Source organism: Thalassophryne amazonica, chromosome 3 (genome assembly GCF_902500255.1).
Source record: "Thalassophryne amazonica chromosome 3, fThaAma1.1, whole genome shotgun sequence".
In the NCBI taxonomy this organism is placed as follows: Eukaryota; Metazoa; Chordata; class Actinopteri; order Batrachoidiformes; family Batrachoididae; genus Thalassophryne; species Thalassophryne amazonica.
In genome coordinates, this window is record NC_047105.1 from 98,346,475 (window position 1) to 98,368,062 (window position 21,588).

The 21,588-nt window shown below is 42.5% G+C and overlaps 1 protein-coding gene across 1 annotated transcript in view; it reads right to left on the minus strand.

The window, feature by feature from the left end:
• Positions 1–21,588, minus strand: part of LOC117507809 (membrane-associated guanylate kinase, WW and PDZ domain-containing protein 1-like) — a 467,280-nt gene that overhangs the window by 9,667 nt on the left and 436,025 nt on the right. The window contains exons 18-22 of the mRNA XM_034167605.1: positions 18,445–18,816; positions 16,438–16,641; positions 8,175–8,268; positions 3,851–3,938; positions 2,954–3,097 (exon numbers count right to left, since the gene is read on the minus strand). Coding sequence (XP_034023496.1) covers positions 2,954–3,097; positions 3,851–3,938; positions 8,175–8,268; positions 16,438–16,641; positions 18,445–18,816 — 902 coding nt within the window. The remainder of the gene's footprint in view (positions 1–2,953; positions 3,098–3,850; positions 3,939–8,174; positions 8,269–16,437; positions 16,642–18,444; positions 18,817–21,588) is intronic.

Below are 21,588 nucleotides of genomic sequence, written 5' to 3' on the forward strand. Positions count from 1 at the left end.
AACATACAAATAAATTATTTAAAAAAAAATCATACATTGTGATTTCCGGAGTTTTTTTTTTTAGATTATGTGCAGATGCAGATCAGATGAGTGGTGACAGCTGTCATAGGTGATGAGTGTCAGCTGTCACCCCGGCTGCTCCTGTGAGGCGGCAGCGCCCTCTGGTGCCTGGAGCCCGCACTCCAGGCAGGGTGCCCTCTGGTGGTGGTGGGCCAGCAGTACCTCCTCTTCAGCGGCCCACACAACATTATGTCTCTCACAGTGGACATGCACCTAAGATGAAAATTTCAGACCCCTACATGATTTCTAAGTGGGAGAACTTGCAAAATCCCAGGGTGTTCAAATACTCATTTTCCTCACTGTATCGGAAAGGGTACAGAAACATTTCTGCTGCTTTGAAGGTCCCAATGAGCACAGTGGCTTCCATCATCCTTAAATGGAAGATGTTCGGATCCACCAGGACTCTTCCTAGAGCTGGCTGCCTGTCTAAACTGAGCGATCGGTCTTAGTCAGAGAAGTGACCAAGAACCCAACGGTCACTCTGACAGAGCTCCAGCATTTCTCTTTGGAGAGAAGAGAATCTTCCAGAAAACAAACCATCTCTACAGCAATCCACCAATCAGGCCTATATGGTAAAGTGGCCAGATGGAAGCCACTCCTCAGTAAAAGGCACATGGCAGCCCGCCTGGAATTTGCCAAAAGACACCTGAAGGGGACTCAGACCATGAGAAACAAAATTCTCTGGTCTGATGAGACAAAGATTGAACTCTTTGGCATAAATGCCAGGCGTAATTTTTGGAGAAAACCAGGCACCATCCCTACAGTGAAGCATGGTGGTGGCAGCATCATGCTGTGAGGATGTTTTTCAGCATCAGGAACTCTTGACCTCAGACTGGGGCAACGGTTCATCTTTCATCAGGACAATGACCATAAGCACACAACCAAGATGTCAAAGTAGTGGGTTCAGGACAACTCTGAATGTCCTTGAGTGACCCAGCCAGATATCAGACCTGAATCTGACTGAACATCTCTGGAGAGGCCTGAAAATGGCTGTGCACCAACGCTCCCCATCCAACCTGATGGAGCTTGAGAGGTGCTGCAAAGAGGAATGGACAGAAGTGCACCAAGCCTGTGGCATCATATTCAAGAAGACTTGAGGCTGTAATTGCTGCCAAAGGTGCATCAATAAAGTATTGCGTAAAGGGTGAGAAAACTTATGAGCGTGTGATTTCTTAGTTTTTTATTTTTAATAAATTTGCAAAATTTTCAACAACAACAACAAAAACGTTTTCAGGTTGTCATTATGTGGTATTGTGAGTTGAACTCTGAGGGAATAAGGCTGTGACATAACAAAATGTGGAAAAAGTGAAGTGCTGTGAATACTTTCCGGATGCACCGTATGCAGCCCACGTCACAGTTATTGACACCCCATACAGTATGTTAAGTACAGAATTTAAAATATACTCCGAAATAAAGACAAAATTAACCCATCTTAAAGAATAAGAACATTAAAAAAGGACCAGTTATCAAAGAGCATGACCAAAATGCTTTCACACAGTGAAACAAAACATATTAATGCAAGATGTACTGGTGGAAACATCCATGCGTCTATCTAATCCAGTCATATTGAGACTTGACACACCACTAATTGCAACCAAAAAAATGTTTTATGTGGGATTCTCCTCTGATATTCCCCAGGAATAACATATTAAAAACAGAGAACAATAGATGGGGTGGAAGGCCCAAAATATGCTGATTTATCTTAATTCGATATGAACATCAAAGGAACCAGTAAAACAACTGGAAATCGTGTATCTGTCATCAAAAGAAGGACTAAAATGCTATCAAAATTCATCTGTACTGTTGTTAGAAACTGAAATTGGGTGCCCTTTTGGATAATTAGCTAATTATGTAATCATATTTAAGCTAATTAAGTATTACCATTATTGAAAAGAGCACTTATTTTACCATAACGCTTAGAACTTCGAATAAGAGATAAGAGTCGAGATAAGAGTCAAATTCAGGAGGTGTTCAAATGCACATATGGCTTAAACAAAAAGTACGCCTCATACCAGATCAGACAACCCAGAGCGAGATGATTCCAAAGTCATCATAACACTTTTTCGAGCTCTTGTGATTGTTCATTCATCAACTTCAGTCAGAACATCTGGATCCATTGCATTAGAGCAGCTAGAACCTTTGCCATCTCTACAAGCAAATGTACACTCAAGGCTGTGCCTGTGACAAGTGTATTTCAAAGTACTGCATCCAGTTTTATAGTTACAGTGAATGATTTCCAGTAGGCGGTCAGGAGCTGGAAGCAGCTTTGTTCGTACTGGAACGAACTTACCATTCTTTTCCTTCCATCCATGTTAATTTTTCAATCTATATGCCTCAGACATAATTTCCTCTAACCAGTTCCCACATAGTTCCGACAGTACCACTCTGCAAAAACTCACAATTTTACATCATGTCATGGTGCCAAATTCTGCATCTCACAACAAGAAAACAGCTGCAGTGATCCTACACACCTGCAAGAAAACTGATCAAGCACTGGTAAGGGAATAGATGAAGAACCAGACCGATAAGCAAAATCAATAATGCCATTGATACATAAAATCTTATCAATTTCCATTCTTAGTAAGGATTAACAGTAAAATGAAAACTTTGTTTTACTAAAATGCTACACTACATTTTCAGATTTATGTACTCCACAAATTAATGGCTTCATTTTTGGCCAAACACAAACCTTTCATGAAATTCAGTGACCATAGTTTTATCTACATATTTGCACAAACTGACACCCTTAGTAGATGAACCAAGGCTCTTTCAATAGAGCCAAGGTGACCCAGAGATGAAACTATAACAGTCTGTGATTCTTCTATGTGTTTAAATCAGGTGCCGTTACACGGAAACACTTGACAGTGTGTGTAGTTTTATACTATGGACATACCCTCATCTTGCCATTGCGTACAGCCGCTCCGTCTTCAGCCAGCCTCAGCACGTACAGGTCCATGTTGTATTCTCTTCCTCCCCGTAGGCTGAAGCCAAAGCCTTTGTTGTCTCGCTCCAGGTCCACTGAGTAGAATTCAGAATCCTGATGCACACCGCACGCATTTGCACAGAGGGAGAAAGACACATTTGCATTAAGGTCACTTTTGTGATTCACTTTTGTTGTGTGTGTGCACACAAGTGTGTCCTTTGAAGTGGGCTCCTATTTCAGGAGCAGGGGACAAATGCCACCTTCAGGAAAGTCACACCTACTTAACAGTTGTGCCAGACTGCACGAGTGTGCGTGTGTGCATATGCACAGGTGTAAGGATGCTGAATTATTGATGCCTTGGGCTCCGAGTGGACAAAGAGAGGGCACAGAGAGAGTGTGTCGGACAAGGACAGGCAGACAGCTGCAGCAGCTCCCGTCTTGATGCTCTCTGAATTTCCTCTGCTGAAGGATCAATGCTATCAGTGAGAGCCATCAGCGCACGGCCAGATTAATTCAGCTTGAACATGGTGGACTGATGGGTTACTTTGTAAGCAAAGAGGCTTCCTTAATGCATGGACTGAGATAAAGCCAGCAGATGTGAAGAAAATAATTGAAACACCTTTTGTCCTTGAGGAGGCTGCTGGGTGGATGGATTTACTGATGTAATGCAGACACAGAGGGAAAATGGGTGTGCGTGTGCTAAAAGAGCAGGATGGATGGCTGAAAAGACAAATGTTGGTATGGGCGAGGAGTCGACAAGACAGAGCGAAGATTGCTGAGGTGTTTGATGGAGACATGAAACGGATGAATGCGTTGATGGCTGAATAACGTGACAGGTGAACGGATGGCTGCAGAGTCTTTCCTTACCTGTGACAAGACTTGTGTCGAGAGCTGTGGCGGCGGAGCTTGTGCAGCTTTAAATTCAAAAGATTCCTGTTTTGGTTTGGTGTTGTTCCTAAGAGAGAAACAACAACAGTGAGTGAATGATTACATTAACAGTAAATCCTACAAGCAACAATCGCACTGAGGCACAGGAGAATTCTGCTTGCAAATTAGCACCTTATTTGTCACTATACGAGTATGTCACCGTGTTTGTGTCAGCACGTTAAATACATAGTTACACTGAAAGCATTTGGGCACATGGGGTTTTACACATTTTAATTCAGAATCCAGGGATCTCTATCTCTATTAAATCCTTTAAATTCATAGTAAAAACAAATAACTAAACCAAATGACATAATTTAAATAAGAAACATCAAAACCAAAACACTGGAAATTATTACAACTTCACAATAACACAACTAACAGAGATGGAAACGTGAACATTTATGTGCTGAACATCATTTACAAGGCTCAATAAGAAATACAAACAAAATAGTAAATCTGTATGTATTAGGCAGACCTAAAAAACCATGTAAGGAGACCAGTGAGGGAAGCCATCAAGACGCCCATAGCAACTGTATAAGAGTTGCAAAATTTTCAATAACAACAACAAAAACGTTTTCAGGTTGTCATTATGTGGTGTTGTGAGTTGAACTTTGAGGGAATAAGGCTGTGACATAACAAAATGTGGAAAAAGTGAAGTGCTGTGAATACTTTCCGGTTGCACCGGATGCAGCCCACGTCAGTTATTGACACCCCATACAGTATGTTAAGTACAGAATTTAAAATATACTCAGAAATAAAGACAAAATTAACCCATCTTAAAGAATAAGAACATTAAAAAAGGACCAGTTATCAAAGAGCATGACCAAAATGCTTTCACACAGTGAAACAAAACATATTAATGCAAGATGTACTGGTGGAAACATCCATGCGTCTATCTAATCCAGTCATATTGAGACTTGACACACCACTAATTGCAACCAAAAAAATGTTTTATGTGGGATTCTCCTCTGATATTCCCCAGGAATAACATATTAAAAACAGAGAACAATAGATGGGGTGGAAGGACCAAAATATGCTGATTTATGTTAATTCGGTATGAACATCAAAGGAACCAGTAAAACAACTGGAAATCGTGTATCTGTCATCAAAAGAAGGACTAAAATGCTATCAAAATTCATCTGTACTGTTGTTAGAAACTGAAATTGGGTGCCCTTTTGGATAATTGGTATAAGAGTTGTACGTTTGTGTGGCTGTGATTGGAGAATTTCACAGTGCAAGTTTTGTCTGTGTCACTGCTTCATGGTGGAGTGGAACAGAGAAGAATTTTCACACAAAATCTGATCAAATCTAGGTTTGTGTCTTGCATGTTTCATCTGACAAACTGTAGCTGAATTTTCATATATTTTGAAGAAAATCCTCCTGTGTTCTCATGAAGCCATGGAACTGGTGATGCAACAGACAACATTTACAAGATCCACAATTTCTCCCATCACAGCCACAGAAACCTATAACTCACTCAAAGTTGTCATGAATGTTGGTTGGTGGTTTTCCTCACGGGTCTCTTACACGGTCACAGTATTGGAGCACTGCCTCATACAGACAGATTTACCATTATGTGCCATACCATTTATTTCTTAATGACTGATTTAAATGATGCCAAAAACATATTCAGGAAACATCCCCTGACTTGTCTAAAGAAAACTGGCTGTAAAAGTGATAATTAATAGTGTTATAGCAAAAGGTGCGAGTTATGCACTCCATTACTTTAGCACAGATAATCTTAAATTTTTTTTATTGCAGTGTAGAGATTCATTTTTACTGTGAATATGAAGGACAAAATAGGACATTTTAATATACAGGAGCCAGAATTATTATTATTATTTTATTTGCTGTCATGAAAAAAATGAAAATGTGTACAAGTCCAAGTATGCCAAAACTTTTTATGCCACTGTATTCTTGTTCAGAAAATATTCATAAGTAATTGTCTTATTAAGCATTCTTAATGGCCCCTTCAAACATAACACGATTGAGGCAGAATGGTGCACGAAGGAGGAGTCAAATGTCATTAGTGAAAAATCCGAGTTGCCTCTAATGTCTGTCACAACAACCATTCGCACACAGCAACAGCCAAAAGACAGCGAGTGCCCATTCGATGCCCTCCTCAGCGGGTGTCTGCCAAATTCCAGGTGTCACACATGAACATCCAACATTGCTCGCTGGACACTTAAAAAAGGCGGGGCTATTCGCACTCCTGGTATGAGAGTTGAGAGCAGTTGACCACATTCAAACTGTGCCCACGAGTGTGGCATCACCAAGCAACCCACATGGGTGTGGCTGTGCCGAACACCCCCCCCCAACACATGCGGCGTACCAGTGTGTCGGCTCCCCCCTCAACACGTGGAGTGCCAGTGTATTGGCTTCCCCCCAACACGTGGTGTGCCAGTGTGTCGGCTCCCCCCAACACATGCGGCGTGCCAGTGTGTCGGCTCCCCCCTCAACACGTGGAGTACCAGTGTGTCGGCTCCCCCCTCAACACGTGGAGTGCCAGTGTGTCGGCTCCCCCCTCAACACATGTGGAGTGCCAGTGTGTCGGCTCCCCCCTCAACACATGTGGAGTGCCAGTGTGTCGGCTCCCCCCAACACATGCGGCGTGTCAGTGTGTCGGCTCCCCCCCCAACACATGTATTGTGCGGGGGGAGGGGGTGGCACACTTGCATGAAAATTCAGTAAGGTATGTCTTCTATAATATATTCCATTTCTAAGGTAGAACTATACTAGTGTATACTAAGGTATATCTAAAAAAGGAAGAGTAGAATAGAACAGTAGAATAGAGTAGAGAACACATAGTGTTTTGGAGGACATGAACTTGCAACTCTACGCCATGAAGTGCATACATGTGCCTGCTGTCCTCACATGGAAATACATAAAAGCATATATCCCTTTTGTCACTGGCTGGAGCGGCTGCGCGGCGCGCACACCGACAGGCTATCCCATGTAAAAAGGACCATCTGATCATGTGAACACTCAACTGGTGATCTGAATGTCAACCATGTGAGCTATGGTCCACATGATGCGGTGTCTCTCCATCGGCGTGCCGCATGCTGGACACGCTTGCTGGACACGCTCTGTCGCTGGACACGCGCGCTGTCACTGGACACACCCGCGTGGCCAGCTGGACATGCCGGGCCAGCAGATGTGGACATGATAAGCGCACACCGTTACATTCATGTCATTTCATGACTGTACGTCTGTGACCATGGGTCATATACAGAGGAATAGAAAGATCATACTTGTATTGTCCGCTCCATAAGAGGGATTCAATAAACTGTGGTAGTTTTGTTTTATGGTGTGTGGTTTTTATTTTTTCCCCCACAGCAGCAACATCTGCAGACAAAGAGGGCGTGTCCCTCTGCGACCTGCAGCCGTGAGGCCACATTGTAATAATTAAAACACGTCACATTTGCAACACGGTCACCAGTAGAACACTGCGCGGTGGACACGACATGCTGGCTGATGTATTCAATGAGACAAGAGCCGGCTCTTCATGAGACGAGAGTCCGGCTGATGTCTTCATGAGAGGAGCGCATCAAGTAATTCATGTAAAACATAAAAGACAGAACAGTAATCGACATCATTTCATTACTTCCTGGTGTACGTCTAGGCAGAGGCTAACTCCACACTTTATAACAGGAATTAAGTATTATAAATTGTGGTCTTTTATTAATTTTTTGCTCCTCTGCTGTGTGTGCGACTTTCCACATGCTCGCACTGTGTTCGTGCGCGTGAACACGAGCGTGCACAAAACTGTAGCCGTGGTAACGTGCACGCCTGGCCGACCGTGCGTCCCTCCCGACAGCAGGTGTAATGTTTCGCGGTTTCCCATTTTGTTTCTGGTTCGCAGATTTTCTTCCAGTTTCTGTGTCTTTCGTGTTATGTGTGAAGGGGCGCTAAGATTTGGCTATTGGTTGATGCTTGTATTTATAAAGCATTCCAAAGCTATGCAATTATAAAACAAACAACAATAACAAAAAAAACCCTCTTCATCAACTTTTACGCAAATATCCATACCAACCGACCGTCAAATGTAATCAGTTTAATGGTGTTAGAATGAATAGTCAGCCTTGATCACAAGTTATTCAGAAGAATGTGCCCAAGGTGACATTTTGTCAAACATATGTTTGAGAAATAAAAATAGTAAGGGCACTGACATTATTAAATCTTGGATTTGATCATAGTCTGTTTATCACACATCATCTTGAAAACTGTCCAAAGCTGCATAAAAATAGCCAGTTGTACTCCTCACCTGGGCTCGGTTGCAGCCTGTTGCTGAGATGTGTGAGTTGTGGTTATAGTGGCAATCTTCTCTGCATTGGTCAACAAGGATGCATTCGATGATTCTGAAGGGGGTGACAGACAATAGGTGGTGTCATACAGTAACTCTAAGATCGAACAGCTGCACAAATTTTAGATAGTGAATTGAAAAATAACAAAAGTTGTCTCAAATGTTTTGATGATCTGTGGCTCATTTGCAGGACCCAAAAATTAAATCAGCTGTTCTCAAAAATAGGAGAGACACGTGAGACAAAAAAAAAAAAATGGCAGTTTTCATTTCCTAGAGTCAAATACCAAAGATGACACATAAGAAAAGTACCACATTTTCATGAAGGACAAAACACAACACTTCTTTTGGCTGCTCCTGTTAAGGACTACCACAGCAGATCATGTGTCACCATCTCACCCTGTCCTCTGCATCTTCTTTGGTCACAACAATGACCTCCATGTCCTCCCTCACCACATCCGTAACCCTCCTCTTTGGGCCCATGTACTCTTTTCCTATTGGTGGCTCCATTCTCACCTTTCTCCCAAAATATCATCCGTCCCCCTTCTGCACATGCCTAAACCATCTCAGTCTCTCTGAATTTGTCGCCAAACTGCTCTACTTGTGCTGTCCCTCTGATACGGTCATTCCTAATCTTGTCAGCCTTGTCACTCCTGATAGTGCACTGGATACTATCAAATGGTGATGCAAGCACCAAATTTGATACAAATACACCTTAGACATTACCCTTTTGAAAAGGCAGGGTGTCCATTTGAATTTTCAATAGGCAGCCAGGTAGGGGTGAATTGAAGAATTACACAGAGGTCAAATTTAAAAGATGCTCCACTCATATTGAAAACTATACCACATTATTTGTCTGATCACAGAGATTCCCAAAAGGTACAATGTGGACTATCCGTGACTGAATGTTATGGGACAAAAACTGCAAGAATGTGGACAAAGGTCGATTTCAGTTTGTATGGGGTCAAAAGTTAAAGTTGCTCTAATTTTTGGGAAAAAAAAAAAAAATCAAATTATTGGTTGAGTTAATATGGTTTTAAAAAGGAATAGTTTACATCATGTGTCATGTTTAGTTATATAGTCAGAGAATCCAATGGACGTTGACATTGTTTTCCCTTTACTTTGCAAACCAAGCATTCAACACAGTCAAATCTATTCCATGTATTAATCCTATTAGCTCAACCACTAATTTGCACCACTTTTTTTTTTTTTTTTTAAACCAAAATTGGAGCAACTTTTTCTGACCCCTGTACAAACTGAAACTGACCTTTGTCACCATTGTTCCCATTTTTTACCCCATAGCCCCATAGAATTTACTCATAGACGGTCCAAACTATACCTTTTTGAAATCTTTATGATCAGACAGATATTATGGAATACCTTTCCATATGACTGGAGCAATTTTAGATTTTGACCCCTGTGTAATTCTTCAACTGACCCCTACCTGGCCAGGTGTTGAAAATTCAAGTGGATACTCAGTTTTTTTTCAAAGGAGTAATGTCTAAGGAGTATTTGTGCTAACTTTGGTGCTTGCATCAGCATTTGATGGATTCTTCTGTAAATATTCACTTATCTGTTGCACTGTGAGGAAAATGGCAGCATATTCAGCTCTGCCACTTTCAGTTTCGCCTCCTGTCTTTTTATCAGCACAACTGCCTCCAAGCCATAGGACGTAGCTGATCTCCCTGCCGACTTCTAACCGTTTCCTTCCAATCTTGCAGATACCCTTTGATAACAAATCACTTCTGCCACTTTTCTCTTCCCACTCCCCCCTGCCCTTACCCCCTCCCACCAAACGTCTTGACCACACTCTCTATTACATTGAACAGTTTACCTCAAGTATTTAAAGTTATCCATCTTTACCACCTCTACTCCTTGTAACCGAACTATTCTGCTGCTCTCCCTCTCATTCACTTATATGTACTGCGTCTTGCTCTGACTTTCATTCCCCTTCTCTCCAGGTTCAACTCAACCTGCTCCTTACTCTCATGACACATCACAATGTCATATTCAAACATCATATTCCACGGAGACTTGTGCCTAAACTTGTCCATCAACCTGTACATCACCACTGAAAACATAAAAGGGTTCAGAACCAATCCTTGATGTAAGCCCATCTCCACATTGAGCCTGTCCATCACTCCTACCGCACACATCACTGCTGTTACACTACTCACATATATCCTGCATGACCCTCACATACTTCTATGTCACTCCAAATTTCCTCATACAATACCACAACTCTTCTCTTGGCACGCTGTGATAACCTTTCTCGAAATCCACAAACCCAATGCAAGCCTTTCTTGTCTTCTTTATACTTCTCCATTATCACTCCCAAAGCAAAAATTACATCTATAGCGTTCTTTCTTGACTTGTAACCATATTGCTGGTCCCACATCTTCACCTCCTAGCTTCCACTACTCTTTACCATAACTTCATACTGTGGTTACGCTAGCATACTGGCAGCACAGTGGGTTAGTGGTTAGCACTGTTTAGCACTGTTTCTGTGTGGCGTTTGCATGTTGTCCCTGTGTTTGTGTGGATTCTCTCTGGGTGCTCCAGCTTCCTCCCAAATCCAAAGACATGCAGGTTAGGTGAATTGAACACACTGAATTGCCCGTAGGCGTGCGTGCAGAAGTGAATGTGTTTGTCTGTCTGTGGTGCTGTGACAGACTGGTGTCTTGTCCAGGGTGTTCCCCACCTCGCCAGGCTGGAAAATGAATATATGTAATACTAGCATACAATTTCTCTACTCTTCAGGCATCCTCTCACTTTCCAAGATTTTAATTGAACAATCTGGTGAAAAACTTTACTGCCATGACTCCACAACTGTCTTTCCACTCTATCTTCTTGATAGATGTCCTCACATAATCCTTACTAATCTGTCACATTATCTCAGTCACTGTCTCCACATCATCCAACCTTCTCTCGCCCTCATTTTCTTCATTCATGAGCTCCTGAGAGTACTCATTGTACCTTTTCAACATTCACCTCACTTCTCAGCACATTTCCATCTGTATTCCTTATCACCCTAACCTGCTGCACATCCTTTCCAGCTCGGTCCCTGTCTGGCCAAGTCCCCTTCTCCTTCTTTAGTGTTCAACTTCATGTACAGCTCACCATACACATTTTCCTTTGCCACCTCTTTGTACTCTGGTCTATTTTCTCTCTGATTATCCCAATTCTTTGTTACAAACACCCCCCAACAGCTTCTTCTGCATCATCTTTTAGCAACGAACTTCCTTGTTTTTCTTCCTTTGTCCAGAGGTCACATCAAGTGTCTTCCAAACAGTCATCCTCTCTGTTTTTTGCAGTACTTGTCCAGTTATTCAGCATCTCTTCACCTTCACCTCCCTCCAGCACCTGTCTCAGCTCCTTGAATTTCACACTATACTCTTCCTCCGTCAGCTTCCTGAATTTGATCCTTGGATCAGCTCCCACTCTCTTCCTCCTTCAGGAGTTAACACAACTGAATGCAGTTTTCACTTTTGCTTGATGAATGATTAATCAGTGATCAGAATAGCTGACTTATTTTCCTACCAGCCAGATAATAGATTAATTTGCTGATTAAATCCACAAGTAAATTTGTATTTTACCACAAGTTACACCTTTTTCATACTGTCCAGAAACATATCCATCTGAAGCAAACTCAAAAAATGGTCTCGCTACATGAAGTAAATATTATTGACATTTTCCATTTCTATGCAGCTTTTACAATTCCTGGAAGAGTACACAATGGAAATAAAACAATATTTCACATATGGAACACTTTCATTTTTCAATGTGCACACCAGTCAGCTGAAAACACTACCTGGTGTGGGGGGACTAGAACCTATAATACCTATAGTACCTATAATCTCCGGGCTCCCTCCACCACTCAGTCTAGATACTGGGCACAAGACTAATAACTCACCTTTGTGCTATCAGTCATACTTGCAAGATCCCAGCCAAAGGACCAGTTTTGTCTCCCAAGAGATGGACATCTTACTTAGGAGTGATTCTGCTGGTCTGAATTATTCAACCTTCACATGCTCTGAAGACATGAAAGCACCTTATTCTTTTATCTTTGCACCGACTCAAGTAAAGATCATTTTGTGTTATCAACGAAGCACACTGCAGATTCATTACACCACACACTGAAGCCATCTAAAAGGAGCCTTTCTACTTCTTAACAACCTAATCTTGCTGGGCTATTTGATTATGCTCCACTCTGCTCATTTCAGTGCACTCCTCACTATTCCTCTCACTGTCAGGTCCCTTTGCATCTATACATTTCCCCCACCTTCACTAGCCCTCTTGGAGCCTGGCAGCTCAACTCGTCAATTGCTTGTGGCCCACACATTACGAGCTCAGCCAATCAAACTGCGATGTGGGTGGGGCAAGGGCTGCGGAGAGGAGATCTTTCTAGTTCTGGCCGTATGAGAATGCGTGATGAATGCTTCAGCCAGTCCTCACCATGAGGTCCACGCTGAGAATACCACCCCCCCCAACCGAAGAATTTCTGGCATCAATCACAAGCTGTGTGACATCCTCACATATTTTCTGTTGCTCATTTCTCTCACCGTGGCCTCACATTTGTTGCTGTAAAGCCTATTCACCCCTCCATCTGCTCATTTGCATAACCCACAGTATTTCACTCTGCTACCTCTCTCCATTTATCTCCACTCCAAATGTTTTCTGTCTGGAAATTAATCGAATAAGCCCTGCACTTTCTCCGTTCCACTCGCACCCCTGTGCCTCTTTTCTTCTCATTCACTGAAAAACATTCATGGCACACCGTAAAGCATTGAGCGGTTTCTGTAATTTGTCTCTCGCTCTAGCTCCGCACCCCTCCCCCTGTGAATGGAGCGATGACGGAGAGCAGCTACATTCAAAATGAGAAACTCAGGCAAGAGAAGAGGAAGGATGTGCAACAAGGGGAAGAAAAGAAGATATGGGAAGTGGAAGGCTTTACTATACAATATACCTCAGGCTATACTGAGAAACACCACACGCTTTGATGATTTATCAGTTTGTGCGTGTATTACTGTCCTTCCCCCTGCACACGTGTCACCCACAAAAACCTTCTGTGAGAACAGACAGAGAGGTGAGCTAACATAGAAAGAAGGTGAAGTTGATGCAGCCTTCAAAGAACCTCTTATATTGCTATTTATTCCTTTCGGGAAGTTTAGACAGAATTGATCCATACAAAAATAGCCGTGTTCAGCCATGTGTGAAGAGCGGTAAAGAGAACAGTCACTCAAAGTCACATGTTAGAAGCCACAGTCTTTTTTTCTGTCTCTCTGTTTCTGCTACAGACCGCATCTATTTGTTGACACATGCACATAAACACAAGCCAGCACTTTCTAATAAAGCACACTCAGTTGTTTCTCACCAACATCTCTGTTGTTCTGTGATTTTCCTTGGTGGAGCAATTTTAGTTCACTGTTCTCATCAACTGCTCTGAGAGGAAACAAACTTTTCATCCATAAGAACTGAGCCAGAAAGCAACGAGCGATGGACAAATAACTGCAATGCTACAGAGTGTGTAGGCTGACAGGGGCAGACACGCTCCTTCGACATCTGCGTGCATGCGCGCACAGATGCACACACATACACACACACACATGCAGGTAGGTGTATGTCTTTCTCTCACACACAGACATTTAAACAATGCTTTCATGTTTTTAAAAGTGGAGCAAAGCCACAGAAGTGCAGAGGTTGGGAAAATATCCCCAAGAAATAGTTCTGTCAACACTGCAGGGGAGTTTCTGGCACTTTAAAAGCAAAGAAAAATTTCAGACTTTATTAAACATTACATATGCCACTCAAACAGTCGGGTACTGGGAACAGCACGTATTTCCTCCAAAGCACCACAGTGTACTTTAAGTCCCAAACCAAATTCCATTCTAGTGCGCCACCTCGGTCCAAAAATTAATATTAACATTCATTTTTGATCCTGATCATGACTTTGATCCTGACTGCTCACCTTTCAGCCTGTAACGCTAAACTTTGCACTTGATTATTATACAAAAAATGAATGTTTATTAGTTCAATGGTGCAAATATTTCATGAGGTTAAAGATAGAATGTTCCATTCAATGGCGCGAAGCCGAGGTGAATGGAACATTCAATCTTTCACCAAATTAAATATTTGTTCCATTGAAAGAATGTAAAAACATTGATTATTTGTTTATACGAGGTCTGTTAGAAAAGTATTCGACCTTTTTATTTTTTGCAAAAACCTGATGGATTTGAATCACGTGTGCTTGCATGAGCAAACCTTGAACCTTCGTGCGCATGCGTGTGCAAGCTGCTGCTGGCGGAGCAAAAGCACCTCCGTGTTGAAGTCTCACAGGACATGCTGGACTCCGAAAAATGATGCCCACCTCTTCCACAATTTCTCGGATAGTCACACGACTGAAAAGCCACCAAAAGTTGTCTGAATCTTCCAAATGGTGGAAGAGGTGGGTATATCACAGCATGTCCTGTGAGACTTCAACACGGAGTTGCTTTTGCTCCGTCGTCAGCTTCGGCACGAATTTCACCGCCACTCTTTTCATGGCCAAATCTTCTGTCACATTGGAATGTGCTGAAAAAGTGCTGATGTCCACCTCTTCCGCAATTTCTTGGATAGTCACACGACGGTCCCACATCACCACAGTGTTCACTTTGGAAATGATCTGGTCATTTCTGCATGTTGGTGGCCGACTGGAGCGTGGCTCGCTCTCCACCGTTGTGCGGACGTCTTTATACCGGTTGTACCGCTCCTTAATCTGTGTGATGCTCATAGCATCATCACCAAAAGCCGTCTGAATCTTCCGAATGGTTTCCACCTGGCTGTCGCCCAGTTTCTGGCAAAATTTGATGCAGTAGCGCTGCTCCAGTCATTCCACCATTTTCCTTGCAATGAAAATCTGCCAAGAGCACTACACACATCCTAACACAAAGGCTTTCAAAAACCATATGGATTTGAATCACGTGCGATTACATCAGCCAACCTTGAACCCTCGTGCGCATGCGTGAGTTTTTTCACGCCTGTCAGTTACATCATTTGCCTGTGGGCAGGCTTTGAGTGAGGAGTGGTCCACCCCCCTCGTCAGAATTCCTTTGTCTGACTTCTTCCTGAGAGACTGGCGCTTTGCTTGATCAAAATTTTTTCAGAACCTGTGAGGCAGATCGAAGTGGACACCATTCGAGAAATTCAGCTGGTTTTCGGTGAAAATTTTAACGGCTGATGAGAGATTATGGCGCCACCACAGGAAAAGCAACTCCGTGTTGATAACCATTTGTAAAAACCAGGCGGCTTTTGATGGCTTTCAGTAGAGTGAGTATCTGAGAAATTGTTTAACAGCTGGACATGTTCCAACTTGTCCTTAAGGCTTCCAACGGAGGTGTTTTTCCTGTGGCGGCGCGCCGCGCCGGCTGCCTCCCAACGCGCCAATCCGTCCGCACATCTTTCATTACAAAATCTCCTTTAACAGTGGAATGTCCGGATAAACTGCTGATCACGAGCTCTTCTGAAACTTCTCTGTTCTCTCACAACGTCCTGGCTCAACAGAGGCTTAAATTTGGAGGTTTTCTGCTCCAAAAAGGCTGACGACGGCACCTCAGAGCGCTGCACAATGTCCCACTCCGTGGGAAGTCCTTAAAGCGACAGGAACACTCCATAATCTCTCATCAGCCGTTAAAATTTTCACCGAAAACCAGCTGAATTTCTCGAATGGTGTCCACTTCCATCTGCGTCACAGGTTCTGAAAAACGTTTGATCAAGCAAAGCGCCAGTCTCTCAGGAAGAAGTCAGACAAAGGAATTCCGACGAGGGGGGTGGACCACTCCTCACTCTAAGCGTGCCCACAGGCGAATGACGTAACCGATAGGCGTGAAAAAACTCTCGCATGCCCACGAGGGTTCAAGCTTGTCTGATGTAATCACACGTGATTCAAATCCATATAGTTTTTGAAAAAAATAAAAAGGTCTGATACTTTTCTCACAGACCTCGTACAGCCCACCAATCAACAAGGATCCACTCACCCGTTATATAATGATCCTTAACCCTGAACACTAATCCTTGATCTTGTTTGGTGACCTTTGATCTGATTGCAGGTCTTTGATCCTGATCACTGAGCTTTGATCATAAATGCTGATCTTTGATACTGATCACTGATCTTTGATGCTGATCTTGTTGATAAACTGCTGGATCCTGCAGATATTAGGTTAGAAAATGGTATGTAGTATCCATGACTCACCGTCTCCAGGAATGATGCGTAGTGTGACGGTGTTGCCGGCCTCTTTGATGAGGTTGACGATGTCCGAGTGGGACTTGTTGGTGATGGAGCATCCATTAACTGCCAGGATACGGTCACCAACTTTCAGCTTCCCACAGCGGTCTGCTGGGCTCCCCTCAATGATGCGTCCTATTTTGTGAGGCATGGCCACACACGCATTGCCAGCTATGGTCACCATGGACATGTTTGATTGTGTGATTCAGTGTGTTTTTGTGTGTTTGGAAAGGGAAAGAAAAGGAGGGAAATGGGTAAAGGAACAAAGACAGAGGATCAGAAGGTCAAGGGTTATTCACCAACAGCGGACAGCCAGCCAAGCCAAAGTCACAGAGAGAAGCTGATCAGAAACACGACAGAATACGTGATTATGACAATTTTAAATGTTCTCAGCAAAGAGTCCTGTTAATTGGCTTTGCAAATCAAATTAAGCAAGAAAAATAAAGCTCTCAAAAGTGTGATAGAAATCCTCACTCTTCTTTTTAACACCTAATATCTCAGATCTGTGTCATGACAGTTCCATGAGTCTTCACACCGCATAAAGGCTGTTAACAATTAAAGTGTGTTGGGTTTAATATTTGCACCTGCAGATCCTTGAAGATTAAAACATCCATCAGTGCTGACGTTTCACCTGCTACCCTGAGGTGTCTCTTTTGCCACTATGTCCTGACATCAGCCACTGAATAAAAAGTGTGTACAATCACACCTTTCTTTCTACACCTGGCTTTAGACAGTATTTCTGTTTTCAGTACCTTTACAACCATCTTCTTCCTTTCTTTGTAGTGAAAGGCGTGCTAACCGTGGCCTTTTGAAGTCCAACCTTACTACAGAATAAGGCAGGGCTGAGAAATAGACTAATGCTGCAGTGCTGTTGCATTTCTGAGTAAAATAAGGCATTTTTCCAATTATTTGCAGTGTGAGAGAAGAATTCGCTTCAAAGCACTGCTGTCATATACAAAACAAATACATGGTGGGTTAACAAACTCAGTTTTCAATGTCTGTCGCATGTAACTGATGAAATTTATATTTTACTGTGCAGGTGATGACAAATTAAATAAATGGGCTGGTCAAAGGTTTGGAGGCTATCCTGTGAAAAGGAGCACTGCTATTTTGTAAACTTGTAAAATGGCACTTTTACACATTTTCAGTCCACCCACAGTGAAGGAGATAAATGCGCGAAGAGTCATGGAACACCACCATGGGGTTGTAGGCAGACAGAACAAATCTGTATTACTATCAGCTAAGCATTGCAACGTAACCAGTTTTAACAAATAACTAAATGCACACAGAGAAGAAGGTGATTTTGTTCATGGTGAGTGCAACTATTTGATTCAACAATTTAGATTATTTTTTCCAAGTTGTCATTACACTCTTACAGTTGTACTCATACGTTTACATACCCTGAGTGAAAAAAAAAACGTTTTTGTGTTGTCATTCATATTCTCTGAAAAATATCTAAAAAATCAAAAATTCCATCAGGGTATGTAAACTTATGAGCACAACTGTACTATCAATCTGTGGAACAAAGCTATTTAAGATCAGCTGAATTATAGAAGTGCCTTTTGTAAGACCCAAATCATTTGTGATCAATTATGAAAGTCTTGTGCGAGTGTAGCAGCAGCTGTAGGCGGAGAAAAGGTTTCAGTGTCTTGGTTTGACAGGCTCAGACAAAAATGAGAACAAACCACTTCTTTGAAGAGTGTTGGTATTGATCTAGTGGGACTGTAAATAGCCAGAGTCAGACCTGACTGTCTGGCTATTTAACGCTTAGTGGTTTTAAGGATACAGAGACAGCACAAAAAGGAGACAGGAAGATAAAAGGCCCCAGCAATAAGGAAAAGCTAGAGTGTGTGTTCCATGTTATGCTGAGTGGATTTCAACAATATTTGCATGATCAATCGACAACATTGTGACAGAAGATTAAGTTGAAGAACATTACATATATGACAAAAGATAAAGTGCTGCATCACTTACCGAAGGTGGTGCCCGCCTCAGGCCGTGACACAGATGAGACAATCACGAAACCAAATCCTTCAGTCTCTCCACGGCGGATCTCCACGTCATATGGCTGCAAGGCAGTGGAGGAGGCAGATGCGGAAGTGTTGAGAGGCTGAGAAGAGGTGGTGGCAGCTGCCGCCGCAACTGCATTGCCACTGCCACCGGCTCCTCCGCCACCTCCACCACTGCCAATGCCAGAGGTGGAGCCGCTGCCAGAGCTGACAGTGTTCAGAGAGTTCTGGCTGCCCTGCGGGGTGCGCTTTCCGATCTCCTCCATTAGGCTGGGTGCCTGGGTGCTGCTGTGGTGAGAAGATGCTGGTGACGGAGGTGCATCTCCCTCTGCTTTAACTACAGACGGCAGAAGAAAATAAAGTCAGAATGATGCAGGCATAAGATAGTGGGGGAGAATGACAAGGAAGTAACATTGATAAACTGAACCAAGGTTCAAGTGCAATGTAATCTTTGTATCCCAGCTCGCGGACACATCAACATGGAGCGCTCATGCAACCTGCTGTTATGATGACATTCCACCAACAAGCATGACAGTTGTACAATCAGTAGAAAGCACGTAAAGATGATCTGAACCATCAACTACTGGTGTGTTGGCCAACCAGCAGTACATGAATGTGAGTGAACCAGTAAATTGCACAAAGTGCAAAATCAATCAGAAGTACTTCCTTGTCTAAAATCTACGTATGTCTCAATGAAAGCACTTTTGTATTTTTACTGTTGTGTTGGTAGATTAGCTCTGTAGATGCTATCGCGTGGGGGGGGGGGGGGAACAAAAAACAAAAACAAAAACTAGAGCCCTGTGATCAGTTACACATAAAAATCACCTGCTCAAGTGCCTTCAATGTATTACATCTCAGTGGCAGTACTGTACTGAATTAACAAGCTGATCAACTGTTGTACTGAAGATGCCAACAGGTCTGTTTATGACAAATATGACACATAAACACTAAACTAATCCTGCCCCCAAAAGTCTAATTACCTCCCTATGATTATGTCGGACTACAATGATTTTCCTTCATGCACACTTTCATGTGGTGTGCTAACGTGTGAAGTTTGACTGAAAGCCATTAATCGGTTTAGGAAGAGCTGCGCTGATAAGACCCATGGACAGAATGACAGACAGACAAGGTGATTTCTATATACTCTCCAACCCTTTGTTTGAGAGAGGTGTAATTATTATGACATGAAAAATGATGTAGAATACTGTAGACGCAGAAAGGAATAAAGGATCAAGAGGAAAATGAAGAGCTGATGTGAATTAACACTGTTCACATTATGTTACATAAGACAGAAGATAATGAAAGAATAAAAGACAAAAAGACCTTTTAAAAAGAAACTGCCACTGAAAAGACCATGTCATCAGGACAACCCAATGATAAAAATGTAGGAGAATGAACACATGGAATCTTCTTGCTTAACTCAGCTATTTTATGCTGATATGACAAAAGCAATGACAGCAAGGCAGCTTGTGTAGAAGAGCATCATCGCCAACAATCTATCAACTAATCTGTTTTGAACAGAAGATGAACTAAAGATGCGACTCATCTGTTGTATCTGAACATTTCATTCCACATTTCATTTCCTGTACAGCCACTGAAGGAAGGTGTCTCATATTCCCGGGGCTCTGAGGCAGACAGTGAGCAGCAATGGACTAATGTCTGGCTGTTGTCACCAGCCTGAAGGTTGACCAGCCTTTCCATCATACAGTATTTATGGGCCTTTCTTTATTGCCTGATGACGAGTGGAGTTGAGCAGTGTGAAGGCGCTGATGGGGCGGGGGATATCTCCTCGCTTTCGAGGCCAAACACTTCATAGTTTTACACATCCAGACTATTACACATGAAGGGGAGAGGGCAGCAGTTGCACGGCTCCCTGGGCTCCTCAAAGAGCTGTGATAAAAATAAATGGGGCCCTATACTCTTGTAAAACATCATACTATACAGCAACTGAAAAGTCTTTGCATTCAAAATGTTTTCCGCACGCAAAAAATTAGTCATGAAGGTACACATTTACCAGTTTGGTGAACTATGTAAAGAGCAATTTAAGAAACAGGGAACAGCATGAATGTGAGTAAACATATTGAAGAAACAATCAGATTGTCACTTTAACACTTTAAAAACTCTAAAATAAATAAATAAATAACAATAGATAAATAAATTCCTTAACTTAACCCTCTGGGCCTGTATTCACAAACAATCTCAGAGTCCTCACAGACAGCTCCCAACTTAGTGTAATAGTGGAGCACATATGTGGATGAATCGTGACTTTGATGATAAAAGCATGAAATCTGGCACAGTGTTCGAGCATACCCTAAAGATAATTTCTGGCTATAGGGGCATCAGAGAGGCAGCCATTTTCCAAGATGGCCACCATGCATTGTTGTTTTATTAGCAGCTCAGGCTTTAGCCCACCAAGGGTCTTGATCCCGGTGCCTAATCCTACATTTTTAAGGATGAGGAATGCAGTGGTAGTATTTATATTCCCAAACGATTGGTCAGGGAGAGATATGTTTTTTTGTGGACCGCCATCGTGCCTGCCACTGCAGAGCTTTCACTTTAGTGTGTTAACTCCAAGAGCTTTTATCCAATTCTTTTCAAATTATCTGGAAACATTCATGGCCCCCTGAAGATGAAGTCTATTGATTTTGGTGACCCTAGGACCTTCCCTCTAGCGTCACCATTAGGTCAAACGTTTGAATTAGGCTTAGTGTATTTTTAAAAGCTTTCATCTAAATCAATGAAATCTAATGGGTTTTTTTTGTTTGTTTGTTTTTAATAACAAAAAAAGAGGTCACAGTTATAGTTAAATGCAACGTTAGCTCTGAAAACACAAGCCACCACAGTGGCAAAGCGCAGTGCACTTAAGCTCTGCCTTGAAACATTTGTACTTTCCACTGCATCCATCCTTGCATCCACACCAAAGGAGTTCACGACAGGCCCTGGTAACTTCTGTGATACAAGAAGTTCAGCTATGGTCTTGTAGCCTGCCCCCATCTCTGCCACGTGTTGAATTAGCTGGACATTTCAGTATCTCATCTCTATCTTCCTGACACAGACCGAATTTATTCCAGTCTGTGGTCAGGCACAGAGCATCTGACATTCCAGGCTC